The sequence below is a fragment of the Capronia epimyces genome (assembly GCF_000585565.1).
Source record: "Capronia epimyces CBS 606.96 chromosome Unknown aczIQ-supercont1.2, whole genome shotgun sequence".
Classification (NCBI taxonomy): Eukaryota; Fungi; Ascomycota; class Eurotiomycetes; order Chaetothyriales; family Herpotrichiellaceae; genus Capronia; species Capronia epimyces.
The window spans coordinates 3,417,946-3,434,392 of record NW_006912905.1 but is presented as its reverse complement, the minus strand read 5'-3'; the positions used below and the strand labels follow the sequence as shown (position 1 = coordinate 3,434,392).

General features: G+C 52.9%; 6 protein-coding genes across 6 annotated transcripts; 3 read left to right on the top strand and 3 right to left on the bottom strand.

Annotated features, from left to right (window-relative positions):
- Positions 1-180: 180 nt before the first annotated feature.
- Positions 181-1,071, top strand: A1O3_03042 (uncharacterized protein; the record flags this gene model as incomplete). The annotated part of the gene is made up of 1 exon (XM_007733182.1): positions 181-1,071. The coding sequence occupies one exon, from the start codon at positions 181-183 to the stop codon at positions 1,069-1,071; it is 891 nt and encodes a 296-aa protein (XP_007731372.1).
- A 221-nt stretch (positions 1,072-1,292) lies between these two features.
- Positions 1,293-5,510, bottom strand: A1O3_03041 (uncharacterized protein; the record flags this gene model as incomplete). Its single annotated transcript, XM_007733181.1, has 1 exon — positions 1,293-5,510. The coding sequence occupies one exon, from the start codon at positions 5,508-5,510 to the stop codon at positions 1,293-1,295; it is 4,218 nt and encodes a 1,405-aa protein (XP_007731371.1).
- A 618-nt stretch (positions 5,511-6,128) lies between these two features.
- Positions 6,129-8,456, top strand: A1O3_03040 (uncharacterized protein; the record flags this gene model as incomplete). The annotated part of the gene is made up of 2 exons (XM_007733180.1): positions 6,129-7,763; positions 7,812-8,456. 2 exons carry the CDS (start codon positions 6,129-6,131, stop codon positions 8,454-8,456), a joined length of 2,280 nt encoding a protein of 759 aa, XP_007731370.1.
- A 215-nt stretch (positions 8,457-8,671) lies between these two features.
- Positions 8,672-10,207, bottom strand: A1O3_03039 (uncharacterized protein; the record flags this gene model as incomplete). The annotated part of the gene is made up of 1 exon (XM_007733179.1): positions 8,672-10,207. One exon carries the CDS (start codon positions 10,205-10,207, stop codon positions 8,672-8,674), a length of 1,536 nt encoding a protein of 511 aa, XP_007731369.1.
- Positions 10,208-10,676: 469 nt separating this feature from the next.
- A1O3_03038 (NADH dehydrogenase) lies at positions 10,677-11,209 on the top strand (the record flags this gene model as incomplete). Its single annotated transcript, XM_007733178.1, has 2 exons — positions 10,677-11,131; positions 11,164-11,209. The coding sequence occupies 2 exons, from the start codon at positions 10,677-10,679 to the stop codon at positions 11,207-11,209; spliced, it is 501 nt and encodes a 166-aa protein (XP_007731368.1).
- An 822-nt stretch (positions 11,210-12,031) lies between these two features.
- A1O3_03037 (uncharacterized protein) lies at positions 12,032-15,844 on the bottom strand (the record flags this gene model as incomplete). Its single annotated transcript, XM_007733177.1, has 1 exon — positions 12,032-15,844. One exon carries the CDS (start codon positions 15,842-15,844, stop codon positions 12,032-12,034), a length of 3,813 nt encoding a protein of 1,270 aa, XP_007731367.1.
- Positions 15,845-16,447: the final 603 nt, after the last annotated feature.

Sequence of the window (16,447 nt, the reverse complement as noted above, 5' to 3'; positions counted from 1 at the left end):
ATCTCCCAGGTTATCCTAAGGAAAGCGTTCTTCTCAGCACCACAGGCTACATAAATTGTTGGTTGATGCGGACAAGTTGGCCCTGCTATACCTACCTAAGCCACGCCACGCTCTCTCATGACCACATAAGCAAGAGAGAGTACCATACGCCCTTCACATCCGGGGATTTACTAATCAACCATGCCGGCATTGCATCCTCTTCACACCCAACTGTCAACTGCGCTGCAAGCACGACACAATCTACCCGTCCACCCGCAATGGCTAAACGACTTCCTCTCATCGCGAGGGCCCAATCCCCCACCGGTGCCGGCGCTCGTGTCGACGGCCCATTTCCGCATTCTAGCCAGCGACATCACAACGTCTCTGCGACCTTCCAGCGCGGCTGAAGTGCTGCCGCCCGACGTGAGCGACGTGAATGTCAAGGAGCGCCGGCTCGCGGGCCCGGTCGTCGTTCAGGTGCTGGACGTCGTCGACGTCGGCAGCAGCAAGTGGGGCCAAGTCGAGGCGATCGAGCGCGTGGAGCACGGCGAGCAGATCCGTGGTCGAGAAGTCATTCGCACAGTCGACGCCATGGAGGAGGAGGACGAGGAGGATAGGTCGGACGCCGACCCAGCCGCGAGGTCGTCGGCTAGAACGAACGGAACCAGGAGCAGGAGCCGGGCAGCCGCCTCAGCGGAACAGTCTGCAAACAAGAAGCTGACCACAGGTCCCCATAAGCTCCTGTTGCAGGATTCAAAGGGCACAAAGGTCCTAGCCTTTGAGCTGGCCAGGATTCCAGGCATTGCGCTCTCTATCTCGGCGTCCGCGACGCTCTCGCTCCCCACTTCCAGTTCGAATCAGCACTCTGGGCCTAGGCCTAACACGATCCCCGTCGAAGACTTGGGCATGTTCATTGGATGCAAGATCCTCTTGAAGCCCGGGACCGTCGTGCGTAGGGGAATGGCTATGCTGACGCCGGATAGTTGCATGGTCCTGGGCGGAAAGGTGGAAGCGTGGGATAAGAAATGGAAGGAAGAACATAAGCAAAGACTGACGGGCTTGGTGGATGAAGAGAATGGCGCTGCACGATGAAACTTGAAAACAACGCAAGGCGGTGGCTGCTGCTACTGGTAGAGCAAGAAGCAACTCTACCAAACGTCTAGTACGGTGATGGTGACGGACACAGACAGCCATGCCATTCTATGAAAAGGGCCATGCAGTATGGCTTGACTAAATTGGCTATCCTGCCATGAGACTTGCCTTCAATCTGAGATCAGTCACCTCATCTTGATGACACCTATCCGGTTGGGTCCTTAGGCGGTGTCTGCAGCAATATCCAGCCGCCAGGGTGCGATAAACTTCGCCTTCAGAAGATCGCCGGCTTCCTCGTATGCTCTGGCCAGGTCAGTCGCCGACAGATTCCCACCCGGGGGAATCCGTCTTTCTGCGTTAAGGACAGCCATTTCCGCAACATAGCCGCCGCCGGCGCCGCCTCCTCCAGCAGCCTGTGCAAGTTCGAGCCAGCCTTGCGGTTGTCCCGGTGCGAGCATGATCCCATTAAGAGCATCTGCAATGACTTCGGGCTGGTCTACCTTTTGCTCACTTGCTTGTTGTCTTTGTTGTGGTTGTGCGCGATATCCGACGATGCCAGCCAGAATCTTGGTGACCCGAATCTTGTCCAGCACCCCGATTCCGTCGCCACGTCTCAGCGCCTTGAGGTCTTCTTCTACAGCTTCCAGAATATCCAGGTCGTCGTCTAGTAAGCCGGTGACGGCCAGGAGCGCCACGGCTTGGACATGCCCTGGGTGGATCTCGACAACGTCGAAGAGCTGTGATCTTGCCGCTTCTTTCTCTGCCGGTCCGCCTTTGGCCCACAACACCTGCGCAAGCATGCAGACAATATCTGGATCACCCTTGCACTCCTGGAGTGCCGCCTCAAACATCTTGATCGAGCTTTCGGTCTGCTGTAGACGGCTGTGGGCAAGACCTGCCGTGATCTGTGCAGAAAGCCTCCATTTCTGCCGGGTCTCAGCGTACATTGGACCAAGCTCGTCTGCATCACCTGACAAATCTAGAGCAGTCTCTGCATTGGACACGGCTTCGGAGTAGTCGCCACAGGCGAGCTGCGCACGAGCAAGATCTGCCTTTGCCTGGGCGAACCTGGCCAGGTATTCATTGGACTCGGAGGTCTCGTATTCTGCTTCGGCAGCGTTGCATACCTCTGCCAGGGAGGTTGCGCTGGTTGCATAATCACCGACGCGCTCCGCAAACAGTGCTAGCAGATGAGTCGCATTCATATCGGAGGGTTGCTGGGCGTGATATTGACGCATCGCAAACAGCGGTTGTAGAAGAGCGCTGACTTCTTCTGACCGGGCGGGATCTTTGAGCAGGTGGTCGAAAGCAGAGAGAGCGTAGTGACGTCTTGCCGGCAGCAGGGATGCATCTGCAATCTCAAAGGCGTGCATGCATAGTCCTCTTGCTTCTTGAAGGCTTCCAAACAACATCGCCAACAGTCCTTGTCCGATCCATGCGTCTGCATATTCTGGATCTTCAGATTGGGCTCGTGTGAATGCTTCATTGGCAAGTTGGGTGTCGTTGTTGATCAAGCAGAGCACTCCAAGATTCGTCCAAGTTCGGGCGCTGTGTTCGTTTAGATGCAGGCTTCGCACGAACGAGTGCTGCGAGACCTTGGGGCTGAGCGTCATGGTGACAACGCCGAGGGCGTTCCAAAATTCGGAATTGCCAGCCTCCAGTTCAATAGCTCTTTTGAAGCACTTGATTGCTGCTTTGAGGAATCGGGGAAGCTTCTTGCCCCGTGGTTTGATCGCCTCGCCACCCGAAACGTATGCATCATACTCTGCCCAACCGAGGTTGTACCACGCCACAGCCTGGGCATGTTGATCGGTCGAAGAAGCATGAATGGCTCGTTTGTGAGCAAGTATAGCAGCAAAAAGCCATTTATCAGCAACGTTGGAGGGATTGTCTCCTTCGTCAGCCTTTAATAGTTCAACCCCGACCTTGTCCACTTGTCTGAGAACACCCCATTCAGCATCAACTGATGTTTCGAGTAAGGTTATGATCACTTGAACATCTGCTGCAGTTGCATGAAGCTTGATGTGACCGAGGACGGAACAAGAGTCCCCGATGGCCTTCCACAGGTTGAAGAAGTCAGTGCTATCTTCGGCGATCTGGGCTGCGACTTCAAGCGCAGATTTTGCGAGCCTCACCGCCTCGCCGTACATTCCAAGACCAACTTTTGCCCATGCACTTTCGGAAATTGTCTGGAGCAATGAAAGAAGAACGCCGAACTCTCCCGGTTTGAGCGCGAGCACATCGTTATACGCCGCAACGGCTTCATCAAAGAGGCCCAGTTCGCGCTGGACATTGGCAAGCATGTACTTGGCAAACCAGGTCTCCTCAGGTGGCAGTTCGTGACCGATGCTCTCAGCTTTCGCGAATGCTTTGGTAGCAGCGATATGGCGGCCGGCATTATGATAACTTTCACCGAGGCCAACCCAAGAATAGTAGTCATCAGGAGTGATCCGGAGGGCAGCCTGGAATGAGACTATGCTTTGAGAATAGTGTTGTTTGTTCATCATCACCACGCCTAGTGCAGCGTACGGCCAGCTGTAGGCTTTTTTCTTGGATCCCGGGGCAGGCCTGGCTTTTCCTGAAGCAATCACACGCTGCGCGACGAGCTCGACGAGATCCCACTCCCCGCCGTCGGCGAACGCTTTTGCAAGTCTGTGTGCGGCTTCCAGTTCTGAGGCCGATAGTTCGAAGGCCTTTTGTAGCGCCACCCGAGCTCGCTGCTTGCTTCTGCCATATTCCTGGAAGTATATCCCTAGTAGGGTATATGCTGGAGCGTAGCTTGGGTTTGCTTTGACGGAAGCAATGAGGTATCGGTAAGGGCCGGACTTGTCTTTTCGTGCCAAAGCGGAAGTATTGATGTTCCACATACAGTAGGCGATCCGATAAAGTGCGACTGATTTCATGGGCATATCCTGATTCTTCTGCGACTCAATGGCTGACAGCACCTCTTGTAGATCACGAAGGCCATTTTCAAGTTCTCCATTTTGGGCGCGACACCAAGCAAGCTCGAGCTTGATCCTGGCATTATCGGGATCGCGGTCTGCAGCTTGTTGTAAGAACTTGACAGCTTCCGCATAGTCTTCGTCTTCTTCAAAGATCAAGCCCACGCCCAGTAAGGCTGCTGTAAGCTTAGGCTTTCGTTCGAGAATACCTTGAAACAAAGCCTTCGCTTCGGGATGATGGCGGGGAGATTGGAAAGGGATAAGGGCCCTGGCCAATATGAGATTCACGCCGTCGAGACTGTCCTGCAAGTTCAAAGCGAATTGCTGTTCCGCATTCTTGTGCAGCATCTGAGCCTTCCGTGCGGCGTCGACGGTGCTTTGCCAGTCCTCAAAATGCAAATACGTGTAAGCCATGATTCGATGGCCTACAAGAGATTCAGGACAATCCTCGAGACCTTCATTCATGAGAATGAGCTGATCAGCCTCACTCAGCTTCTGAGGTAGTTCATCACCTTCGCCTTCCTCGGTGGGTGGATGTGGGAATGGAGATACATTACTCTCAAGGAACCCACGCAGGACCCTACTCAAGCCTTCTTCGGGAAAATAGTCGATGTATTCGCGGAAGATGTTCACATCCCATTCCACCAAGTCCTCTGCATCGACCCATTCCAGGGCAATCTTCCAGGCCAGCAGACAGCGCAGTTTGATGATGACCATCCCGTTTGCCATGTTGAGGACCTTGTCGCGCTGGCTGGATTTGGCATCTTTTGGTAGAACGAGTAAGGTGTCATACATGCGTTGGAACAATTTTTGTTCCAAATCATGGCGCGCATCATCATCTCTTGTCCAGTCGATCAGCGCAGCATATTTATCTTCGATTTGGAACTTGCTGATAGCTTCTGCCTTGACCTGACGGGTGACCTGATCGATCTTCGCTCCTAGTCGTGTTCTTCTTTCACCAATCTGTGTATTGATCCATTCTTTCTCTTCCGCCAAGGCCGACTCGAGAATCCGTTGGTATGTAATACTTGGTTGCATGACACGGCCTTCGAGGGTCGGATAAAGCGGTGATGTGGGTAGAATTAATTCCAGTCCCCGCCGATACTGAGCTCGACTTCCGTGCTTCTTTGCGAATAGCTCATACTTGTCAATCACATTTTGGCATTGTGGTCTGTCTTCTTGCTGCACGTATATCTCCGCCAGCTTGAGTGCCACATCGTGATACTGGTCCACCTTCGCACTGCCTTGTTTCTCATACAGGGTGATCAGCCCCTTGTAGCCTTGCGCATCTTGGGGCTTGAGATCTGCAGCCTTGTGAATGGCCTTTTCTGCAGCCTCAAGGTCTCCAAGTTTCTCTCTTGCAAATCCAAGAAAAAGCAATGCTGTGTGGTTTTTGCCGTCCTGCTTCAGTAATTCCTCGGCTTGGTCGGCCGCTTTCGCGTACTGCCCAGCATCTAGAGAAGACTTGATGGCCTTCAGGACAGCCTTGGAGGCCATCGTCGAGAAAAGAGCTGATGAACCCCCCCCAAGAACTTGCTTGGCAATCCGAGGGGCAGAACAAATCTTAGTTGTTGAAAGTTGAACGGACGTCAACACAGTGACGATTGTGCGTAGCAGTGCAGTGGCATGGCTCTGGTATGAAATGCCTCACCTTTTGGGGCGCACCTCTCAAGCACCTCCTGCGTCCATCACTGCGCCTCCCTCAGTTGACCGCGGTAGCCTTCAAACCCAGCAAAGATTGTCAGGCTTGCCTACGACTGATTTCAAGGTGTAATTATGGATTACATCAAACCCAGATCTGGAAAATGCGGTCTTGACGGGGCGGAGCATCTGGCCGCGAGATGCATCATGTATCAACTAATAGAATCCTCCGTAGGCACCAGACACCTCCAGGTGCCCGCGTGCCCGACATCGTTCCACCGTCGTCATCAACTATTCCCCGCCACCACCGCCAGCGGCTGCCCCCTTCTATCTGGTCCTACCCGCAGATTCCGAGTTGTTCAAGGACCTCCCGTTGACACCTCAGTACTTCAGCTGAATTGCCTCCTGTTCTTCCTCCTCCTCCTCTTCCCCCGCCGCATGGTTCCTCAGACCAACTGACGTCCCCAAATCCGAATGGCGGCCCGTGGCCTTACAATCGATGGGACCAAGTTCCGGGACGCTGAGGGGCGAGAAGTGACATTTCGGGGTATCAATGTTGCGGGAGAATCCAAGTTTCCTCGCTATCCGGACCAACCTTCTCATCAACCTAATGGCTTCTTCGACACCGAGAACATCTCCTTTGTTGGACGGCCGTTCACCGAAGAAGAGGCCCATATCCATCTGGCCAGGTTAAAGAGATGGGGCTACAACGTTATTCGATATATTTTCACGTGGGAAGCCCTTGAACATGCTGGCCCCGGCCAGTATGATGAAGCCTACATTGATCATACCATCAAGATTCTGCGGATCGCGAAATCGTATGGATTCTACGTCTTCATGGATCCTCACCAGGATGTGTGGTCGAGATTTACTGGGGGCTCCGGCGCCCCTTTGTGGACTCTGTATGCGTGTGGCTTGGATCCTGAGACGTTCACGGCGAACCAAGCTGCATTTGTCCACAACACCTGGCCTGACCCGGCGGAATTTCCAAAGATGCTATGGCCAACAAATTACACTCGTTTGGCGGCTCAGGTCACTTTCACTCTATTCTATGCTGGGCGGGACTTCGCTCCAAATGCGATCATAGACGGAAAGAATATCCAGGACTATTTGACTGATCATTTCATAGCTGCTTGTGCACATCTCGCTCAGAGGATACATGAGGCTGGAGATTTGGAAGATGATTGCATAATCGGGTGGGAAACGCTGAACGAACCCTTTCGCGGCTTGATTGGCTGGGAAGACTTAGATGCCATACCAGACGCACTGAAAATGAGAAAGGGAACGTGTCCCACTCCTTGGCAGGCGATTCTCACAGGCGCTGGACGTGCTGTCGAGATAGACACATACGCCTTTGGCACATTTGGCGCATACAAAAGTGGACGAGAATTCGTGGACCCTGGAGGTGTGTCGGCCTGGCTCCCCTCAAACTTCGATGATTCCAAGTTTGGCTGGAAGCGAGATCCTGGTTGGAAGCTGGGTGAATGTCTGTGGGCTCAGAATGGTGTCTGGGACCCGAGCGAGGATCTCCTTCTGAAGAAAGACTACTTTGCGTCGGTTCCGAAATCGGGCACCAAATTGGACTATGAAAAATTCACCAACACATATTACATGGATCACTTCCGAAGGTATAGAGATTCTATACGTGCTATCCATAAAGACTGCATGATCTTGATGCAGTCGGCTGTTCTCGAGGTCCCCCCTAGCATCAGAGGCACTCCAGATGACGAGAAACGACTGGTCTTCGCCACACATTATTATGACGGACTCACTCTTATTCAGAAACACTGGAACAAGTTCTACAACGTAGACGTCTTTGGTATTTTGCGTCACCGGTACTCAAGTCCCGTGTTTGCCGTCAAAGTTGGCTCAACCGCGATCAGAAACTGCTTACGCGACCAACTCAAAGCTATACGAGACGAGGGCCTTGAACAATTGGGTGAACATCCTACAGTCTTCACTGAAATTGGAATACCATTTGACATGGACGACAAGTATGCATATAAGTCTGGCGACTATTCAAGCCAAACAGCAGCTCTGGATGCCAATCATTTTGCTCTGGAGGGATCTGGTGCCCAAGGCTACACTCTGTGGACATACGCCTCTCAGGTAAGGACCGTTCAAACAAGGACTGGAGCAAGATGCTGACATCTCCAGAATAACCACCAATGGGGTGACCTATGGAACGGTGAAGATCTGTCCATAGTGTCTGTGGACGATCCCCTTCTCCCAAACAGCTCCTCTTTGACGACATCCTCAGGGCACGGGTATGGCTCTTATTCTGGTACAAGTTTATCTGATTCCACGACCATCAACCCTTCAAATCTCAAAGGTGCATTGAGAAGTCCAGAAATCCGGCAAAAGCCATCCTCAGCCCAGCCAGAGGTGGCTTCCAATCAAGGACTCCGCGCTGCGGAGGCTTTTGTCCGACCATCCCCAATTGCCACCGTTGGCGACGTCGTCTCATTCGGATTTGACTTGGCTCGTGTGACCTTCACATTTAGTCTTGTATCCGAAAGCGCTACCAAAGAGGAGGTTCCCACCGAGATCTTCTTACCTGAGTTTCACTTCCCCCCCGGCAAGACCCAGGTCGAAGTTAGTGGTGGCAGATGGAGGATTGATGTCGTAGACATAGATGGTGAACCTATGCAACTCATGAAATGGTGGCATGGTGCTGGAGAGCAAAATATGACCATCAAAGGGGTCAAGAGGAAACCAGGAGCATTGGATGAAGAAGAGGACGCCGACACTGGTTATCTAGAGTCGGTCAGGTCTACAGTGCAAGATTGTTCCGTCATGTGACGGGATTGAGCGACCATTTTTACTGTATACATTGGGCACATTGAGAGCCAGCGTCAGAGGGTTTGCAAGCAATCTAGGTACGATAGGGGCGCAGCGGTCAATGCTACCACTGGCATCAACTCGTATTTCTTTTGTATTTGGCTTGCCTCACTACGAAGCATATCTCGACCTGTGACGGCGCCTTAGGGGAAGAGTTCTCCGCATCATGAGCCCGTTTAAGACACGCTCTGACCCTGCTCATTCGCCTGCCCATTGCGCTCGTTGTCGAGCTCATCAGCCTCTCCGTCTTCGCCGTCCTCGTCGCCAGCGGCGCTGCCGCCGTTCAGCTCGTGGTCCCTCAACTTCCCACCCTTCCTCTTGGGAATCACTTTCATGAAGGCTTCCCCCCAGTCACCACATTCTAACCATCGAATCATGATCTCTACTACATGATTCGTGGCCAGGACTTTCCGCGACTGCATATCCATGTACTCGCCGATTGGAAGTTTTGCGGTCTTAATGCCCCTCTCGCATGCGATTTTGTAGCAGATGCCCTTGTGGCGGTTTTTGTCCACAAGCCCCCCGACTATATAGGTCGAATAAGGATGCAGCTCGGTCAGTGTGTCGGGAGAGTCGGAGGTCAGATAGACTACTTCGCCCGAGGCCGGTGGTGCAGGAGCGGAGTCCGAAACAGTCTGGTCTCTTTGAGCCGATTCGGGTTTTGGCGACGGTGGAACGTCTTTCGAGGTTGATACCTCTTGGTCATTATTCTGGGATGTTTTAGGTTCTGATGGTGCCGCAGAATTGGCATTCTCTGGAGCTTGCTTCGCATCGTTCAAAGCCCTGGTCGATGTAGCCTCGATGTTGACTTGCGCATCCCGGCCATCAGCAAACTTCTCGAAAAATCCCGCCAACTTGCCGCCTTTGGGACCTTTCATGACCTCCTCAGCCCGCCGGGCCGCGTCGACAAAATCAGTTTCGAACAACGTCACGCCCTTCCAGTTCAAATAGTGTTTGTGCAGCACCGTGTCGAATCGTTCCTTCAACAAGCCACCCCACGAGCTGATCACCAAGTGTGCCTGGTACGGTGCACGAGAGTTGTCCGAATAGGAGCGCGTGATCTGCGATCCAAGAGATATACGTTCCTTCTCCAACATGAGGTCGTCGAACCCACAGTCTATGAGGATCGTCACTGGTAATTGAACGGGCCGTCGGGGCTTGGGCTTCGAAAGAGAAGTCTGGCTCTGATCCTGATTCTGCTGCGCTGCAGTTGGGGCCGCAGACGGTACCGGTGTCCCGCCATTGTGTTCTTGATGGTGATGTTCGCCAGAAGCGTTCTGTTGCTGTGCTTCCCCTTCCTCCCTAGCTGCTCGCTTCCTCGCTCGTTTCTCTTGCAACTTCTGCTTTCGCTTCGCTTTGCGATATTGGCGGCCTGCTTCCCACTCTTCCTGTTTCCGTATTTTTTTCAGCTGATTCTTGGACATGGGCTTCGTGGACTGCGGCTCTGTCTCTGGATCCCCGTTCCGTTGTGTCGGCTCGGGCCCAACACTTCCGTCGGACCCGTCTGCGTCGTCATCTTCCTTTGAAGGATCTGCGACATTAGCAGCAGCGTGCTCGGCTGGCTTACTGTGGTTTGCACTGTCAGTGTCTGGGACAATGGCACCATTCACTTCCACGGCCGGTAGCAAGGGCTTGTCTGATGCAGTTTTTGAGTTTGGTTCATCGCGCGAGTCTAGCTTTCGCAGCTTGCTCGGCCGCTCGTCTGCCTCCATTGTTGAATTCGTTGGCCGTACCAGGAACGTCTACAGATCAGAAATGTGTAATTACTGAGAAAAGTCGACCCACGTCACGTATTGCATCTCATGCTGCTTTAAGATAGAAACAGAAGAGCGCGCTGGGATACAACCTAAGTCCTGCCAGGTGGATTTTTCTTGACAAGATGTTCAACCGCAGACGTAAAATGAGGTCTGACCTATATGGTTAACTCTGTAATCAGCAATGTCTTGTAAGAAATTTAAGGTATTGTGGCTTGAGAGCAAAAGCCTTTAAAGCAGCTCTCAGATGGACCCAATAGAGCAAGTATTACCTAAGCGGGCTGCCGTCCAATCGACTTCATCTCAATTCGAGGAGCTACCACCGTCACCCACGTAAAGTTGCGTCGAATTGATTGATCTATGTAGGCCAAACCTCCACGACCACAGCTCGACAGAATGCCTCAGGACCTCCCGCCCGCTGGCGGGTATGAACCCGTTCAATACAGAGTACGTCCCACAATGCCCTCTCGATCCTGTCAATCCTATCGATCCTGGACCTCGCCCTCGCCCTCGCCCTGGTCCTAGTGATCCGACGCCGACCTTGATTGTCGCAGCATTCTTCCCCAGACACATACCACATACTCACCGACCAAGCAAGCTGACTCTTCTCTTCTCTGCACAGCGTAACATCCCGACCCGCGGCCTCCGACCCGTCTACTATCTTCTTGCCTGCGGCGCCGTGGTGGCCTACGGTTGGCGCCAGGTCTTCATCGGCCAACGCGAGAAGCACGAGATGGCCCGCGAGAAGATGTGGGCGCGCATCCACCTGATTCCGTTACTGCAAGCCGAAGAAGACCGCGACCAGGTCCGACGCTACTATGCCGATTTGGCACGAGAGAAGGAACTGCTGGGCAGTCAGAGCGGCGCGTACAATAGTAACAGGTATGTTTTTCGCTATTTCACCATCATCCGAGCTGTGCTGTGCAGGATTGGGCGAAACTGCGGCCTTTGTTGCATTGAAGAGACGGATTGCGTGCGCGCCTGCCTGCACCTTTGTACATTTCCGAGTCCTGCAGGGGCCTGGCGGGTGAAAGAAATACAATGGCAGAATGCTAACCGTTGGATCTTGCCACAGATTCGTACGACCGACGTTCGCAGCGACGCCGAGCAGAACAACAGAATAAACAAGCGGTGTATGGGACAACGGAATACTATATATTTGTTCATCAACCGATTCCAGGACTTCTGCCCCTGTCAGGGTCACCCTCCGACACCCGTTGCCAACCCGAAAAGAAAGAGCGCATCCTCCCCATCGAAACTAGATATCCACAACGAAATGAGGTTTTACCACCCACTATGATCATCAAGGAAAGGGAGGCGGGAAAACTGTACATATCCACCAATTGAAGCAGGATGGATTAATTCCTAGACTTGGGAAAATGAGGATGGAAAGTGGCTTTGAGATGAAGGCTGAATCATTCAATCGCGATCCAACTCTATGCACGAGTCTACACCAAGGAATCAAAGGCAGGGTATCCACCGACATTTGCTTCGCATGGCCGTCACTCCAGCCTCGCAGGATTTGATGTCCTCGTTCTTCTTTCCCTTCTGCCATGCTCGTAGGATTTCGCCTCCGCTTCTCGTCCTGGTTCTAGTGCTCAATAATTTCACAAAAGTATTCTAACACATAGCAATGTGGAAACCGTGCTGAGCAACAAGGGGTGAGCAACTCAACACTGTGATCTGCGCTCCTTGCTTTGTTCGAACCCAGTGAGGTTCTTTTTCAGGTGTTGCACAAGGCCTCCATTCCTGGCCATTCGAGGACGGAAAGAAAGCTCGTTCCTAGCTCGCAAACATGTCCGCTACGCCACTGAAGTCGACGCCGTCGTCGGGCCCACCGGGTCCAGCACCGCCTTGAAGAAGGCCGTCCTCCACGCCCTGCATCCCCAGCAGCTCGCGCTGCTTATACTTCTCCAGGATCTTCGACTGCTGCTGACGCATGTCGATCTTGCCGAGCTCGCTGACTCTCACGCCGCGGACGCCCTCGAGCAGCGCCAGGATGATTGCTCGAAGCTTCTTGGACCGGGCACCTAGTCCCTCCTGTACAAGCTGGGCGGCAGTCTTGTCGACCTTGTCGTCGGACATGCCGGGCAAGCTGAGAATGACGTCGCGCGGCGTCGAGGTAAGCGGCGGCCGTTCGTGCGCCGGCACCGTCTCGGTGGCCGAGACGTGGACCGGCAGGCCATACGACAACCAGATGGTCGCGATCAGCTGCGCGTAGTATTGCTGCTGATCGGCGAAGTAGCCGTCGTTCAGGCATGTGATAGCCGTCTTAAGCATGTCGGTCGAGATGAACTCACGCACCGCCGTGGCTTCCTGGCCCGAGATGTATTGGTCGAACGCAAAGTCCGGCACCATGCGCTGCACGGCCCCGAGCATCGTGTAGCATGACCTGGTGTCCTTGTAGGCCAGTGCGTGTGTGACGAACAGGAGCAACCGGTCAAGGATGCGGACATTGGAAAGCAAGAACTCGCGCATCGTCCGCTGGTGCTCTTGCGTCAAGTAGTTGCCATTAACAATCGACTTTTTCGTGATGAGCTGCTGTTCGCGCTTTGGGTTCAACCAGTGCGCAACAAGGTTGACCGCCTTATACGTCGTCTGTCTCAGTACCGAGTCATCTCTCATCTCCTCGCTCAGATTCTCCCCCTCCTGCTTGGTCTGTTTCCTCTCGTCCATCTTCACCCATTCGTTCGACAGCTTGGTGTCCATCTGCTCTAACAGTGCAGACAAGATGGGTGTCAGGAAGTGTTGCCGAGTCTCGGGCGGGCACTCATCGATCAATTTCGGCAGCATCTGGATCATAACCGTAAAGTGATGAGGGCTTAGCGGCGCCGTGGTTTTGATGGCGGCTTCGGCAATCATTTCGGGAAGCTGCTGCAAGCTGTAAAAAGTCGGCCCCAGTCTTCCTAATGTATGCAGAATGCTGTAGCATTGTTCGAGATTATTGCGTATCCTTCCTCGCACCGACGAGGCAAACCCTTCAAGCGTCGACTTGGTAGATTTGACCTTGCTGTGGAAATCATTCATCGAACCGGTAGATATGCCGGACTGCCAGTACCGATCCCGTAGAACTCGTCGGATCACCCCTTGCAGTTCTGGTGGCACATTGGGCCATGAAGCAGGGTCATGCAACTGGTGGTTGTAGCTGGTGAGTCGGAGGACGTGGCTCAGCATGTTTGGAATGATGGGTGACCACAAGTCACAAATCATTTTGTGTAGGGCCGAGCCTTGCTCGAGTCTGTCAGTGGATATACTGAGCAGCACTCTGGTTTCTCTGAGTGGCAGCTTTGAGAAGGCTGTCAGCATCTCTTGCTGGATCTGTACCGCACGATCATCATACGAGGTTTGAGACCAATCCTCGATATTTGCGGCCTGTATCGACGCCAGGTACGGTCCAACCCGATCGAAAGCCTGGGAGTGAGCAAAGCTCTCCACACTCTGAAGGGTGGCTTGCAAGCTATCATCCGCCCAAGCGGCAGCGATCGGTTGAAGAAACCCTTCCAGTTTGGCTTGACGTTGTGCGTAGTCCACAGCCCCAGCACGCTGAATGACAGAGAAAAGAGTCGACTTAAGGTCGATTTGTAGTCGCTCATCCGCACCGAGCTGGTTGATGAGGTCTGTAAACCTACTTTCGAGCTGGTCGTAGAAAGTCACAAAATAGTCCGCATGTTGAACCGCCAATCTTCTCAACTCGCCTGTGGCATAGCTGTGAAGCTCACTGACGGCCTCAGCATAAATAGAGTGCTGTTGTTGAGTGATTATGAATGATGACAGGATGTGTTCGAGTACACTGAAGGCAAACCCGGTGTCCTTCTGTAGGGCCCGGTTGGAGACCTCAACTGCCGTCTTGATCTGTCGCTGTCTGATCTGCGGGTCTTTGAAATCTCTCCTCTTCAGCATATCGAGCATCCAAGCCTTAGAAGCTTCCCTCACTTTGAGCACAAGTTGCTCTTGTTCCGGGGTCCGCCCCTCTCGATGCCGCGTTTGCCAGCGATCAAGTCCTTTGAAAGCTGCATCAACCATGGCAAAGTACGCATCAGCCCGCAGAACGTTCATGGATACCCTTTCATATCTCGCAAGATCGAGTTGCTGCTCTGAGGCTTGGACTTCATCCAAAAGCTCATCGACTCTAGTCATGACTGCTTGCATAGCCTCCTCTAATTGAGCGTAGCAAATCCATTCGATGACTGCCGAACAAAGTCTGCGGTAATTGAGGTAGAATCCCTGCCGTTCGGGGAACAGTTCAATCTCGTCGTTGACGAAGGCCACGACAGTGTCCTCTGCGCCTTCAGGAAGCTGATCATATTGAATGAGGCGCTGAGATGCAAGTTGCAAAAGTGGACCAATGCACTGAGAAACCACGCCAGCTTTTCTCCACGCTTGTACCTCCAACAACTTTACCCAAGAATGGATTACCGGAATAGAAACAATGAGGCTTTCATGTTCAGCAATAGCAATTAAGAAGTGCAGGAATGGTGAGAGGTCGAATGTGCTGGCGTCCGGAGGTGCGTACTGACACGTATGATCAGTAAGGAAGGACATTAACTCTGATAGCTTTTTCGAGATGACATATTTGCTGCTGTCAATGTCATCGAAGGAGACAATCGACCACGTATAAAGCTGCCGTAGTGTGGCGATACTGTCCGGCTGAATGAGGGGGTAGACAAGAGCCTGGACCTCTACCTGTTCCAGGCGGGTCCTCCCATATAAAGAGAGGAGAGCGTCGACAGCGGCCATGACAAGGTCTGGGTCTGCCTTGGTCAGGAAGTTGCAGGTCACCGCCAACGACATCGAATTCACAATGGATGGCGTCATGACCCAGATGAAGACAGTTCGGAAAGTTGCCAGGCCTTTAAGAGCTGTATCTTTGAGAGCGCCATCCAGACTTGGGGTTTTCGCACACTCATCCAGAAACTGTCTGATTCTTGTAAGCCATCCTTCATCTCCACAGCGCACTTGATGTACGGTGTCGCCGATTTTGATGCCTCCAGCATAGTTAGACTTTGAGGTGAAGATTTCGACCAGTGCCGAGTTCAGATCCCTCCCACGTAAAATAGCAATGTTGTCATCGCGGACAAAAATGTCTTCAGAAAGGTTTTCCAACACAGTCAGGACAAAGTCCTTATGAACAAGTTCTTGCGACCACAACTGGACCAGCCGCCCATCCAGGTCAAACCAGTCCAAAGCCCAACTTCGTTTGGCCAACTCTATCCACAGCTCTGCAATCTTGTTGCGAATGAAGGGGAGGTCTGACGGCAAGATTGATCGGCCTATGTCAAGAATGCAATCCCGGAGCTGGTCGTTCTGCTGTTCGGTGAGGTTATGACCCTCGTGGCGGATGATGTGGCTGAGCAGAGAAAGACCAAAGTGCCGAACCATCGGCGGATGAGATAGATCCGTGGACAGAGAAAAGCCATATTGAGGCGCCTCGGGGCTTGTTTTCAGATTTTCTAAATAGTCGGAGGCTTCTCGCCGGACATCGTTCTTTGTGGTGGGATTGTGAATGACTTGCAAGGCTTCCAGGATATTGGACGTGTCGTACGAGAGCGGATGAGCTCCATTCGTGACGCCGTTCACATTGGCGGCGTCTGTCATTTCCGAAACCAATTTGAACAGTCTGAGACGAGACGGCACTACTACTCATATAGCGGAAGCATGTCGCTTTGAGGGTATCAATCTCAGACGCAAGTGGCGACTTCCGGCAGCTTAAGTAGTCCAACGTGAGTCGTCACTCCGGCCGTTGGCAGGCTTCCACCGGGTTGGGAACCAAACAGTGGCACCAGTGACAGGGTTGGTGGTTTTTGATACAGAGGATTTGTAACACTCGAAAGCCCCTTGAGCGGTTGTAACAAACCACGGCTGTTGCCCAGTCGAACGTACCCAGTGGAGGATGATCGAAGCAGTAGAGAAGAGCGACCTTATTGCCAGTACACAGGGGATACGAGTTTGTTTGCGTGAAATACAGACACAACGGCCATTACAGAATTACATGTTCTGGCACAGTTAGCACGCGGCGGCAGAAATGAGATGGAGGATTCGCTGCCGCTGCCGTTTACAAGACAACAAACACAGCAAACAAAATGCCAAGCCATGCTATTGCACTGCACGGCATCCAAGAGGCAACTTTGCCGGGGATGACTAGTGGACTATAACCTCTATACTTACCTAATACTTAGATAAGGTAATATGTCTGTGTCG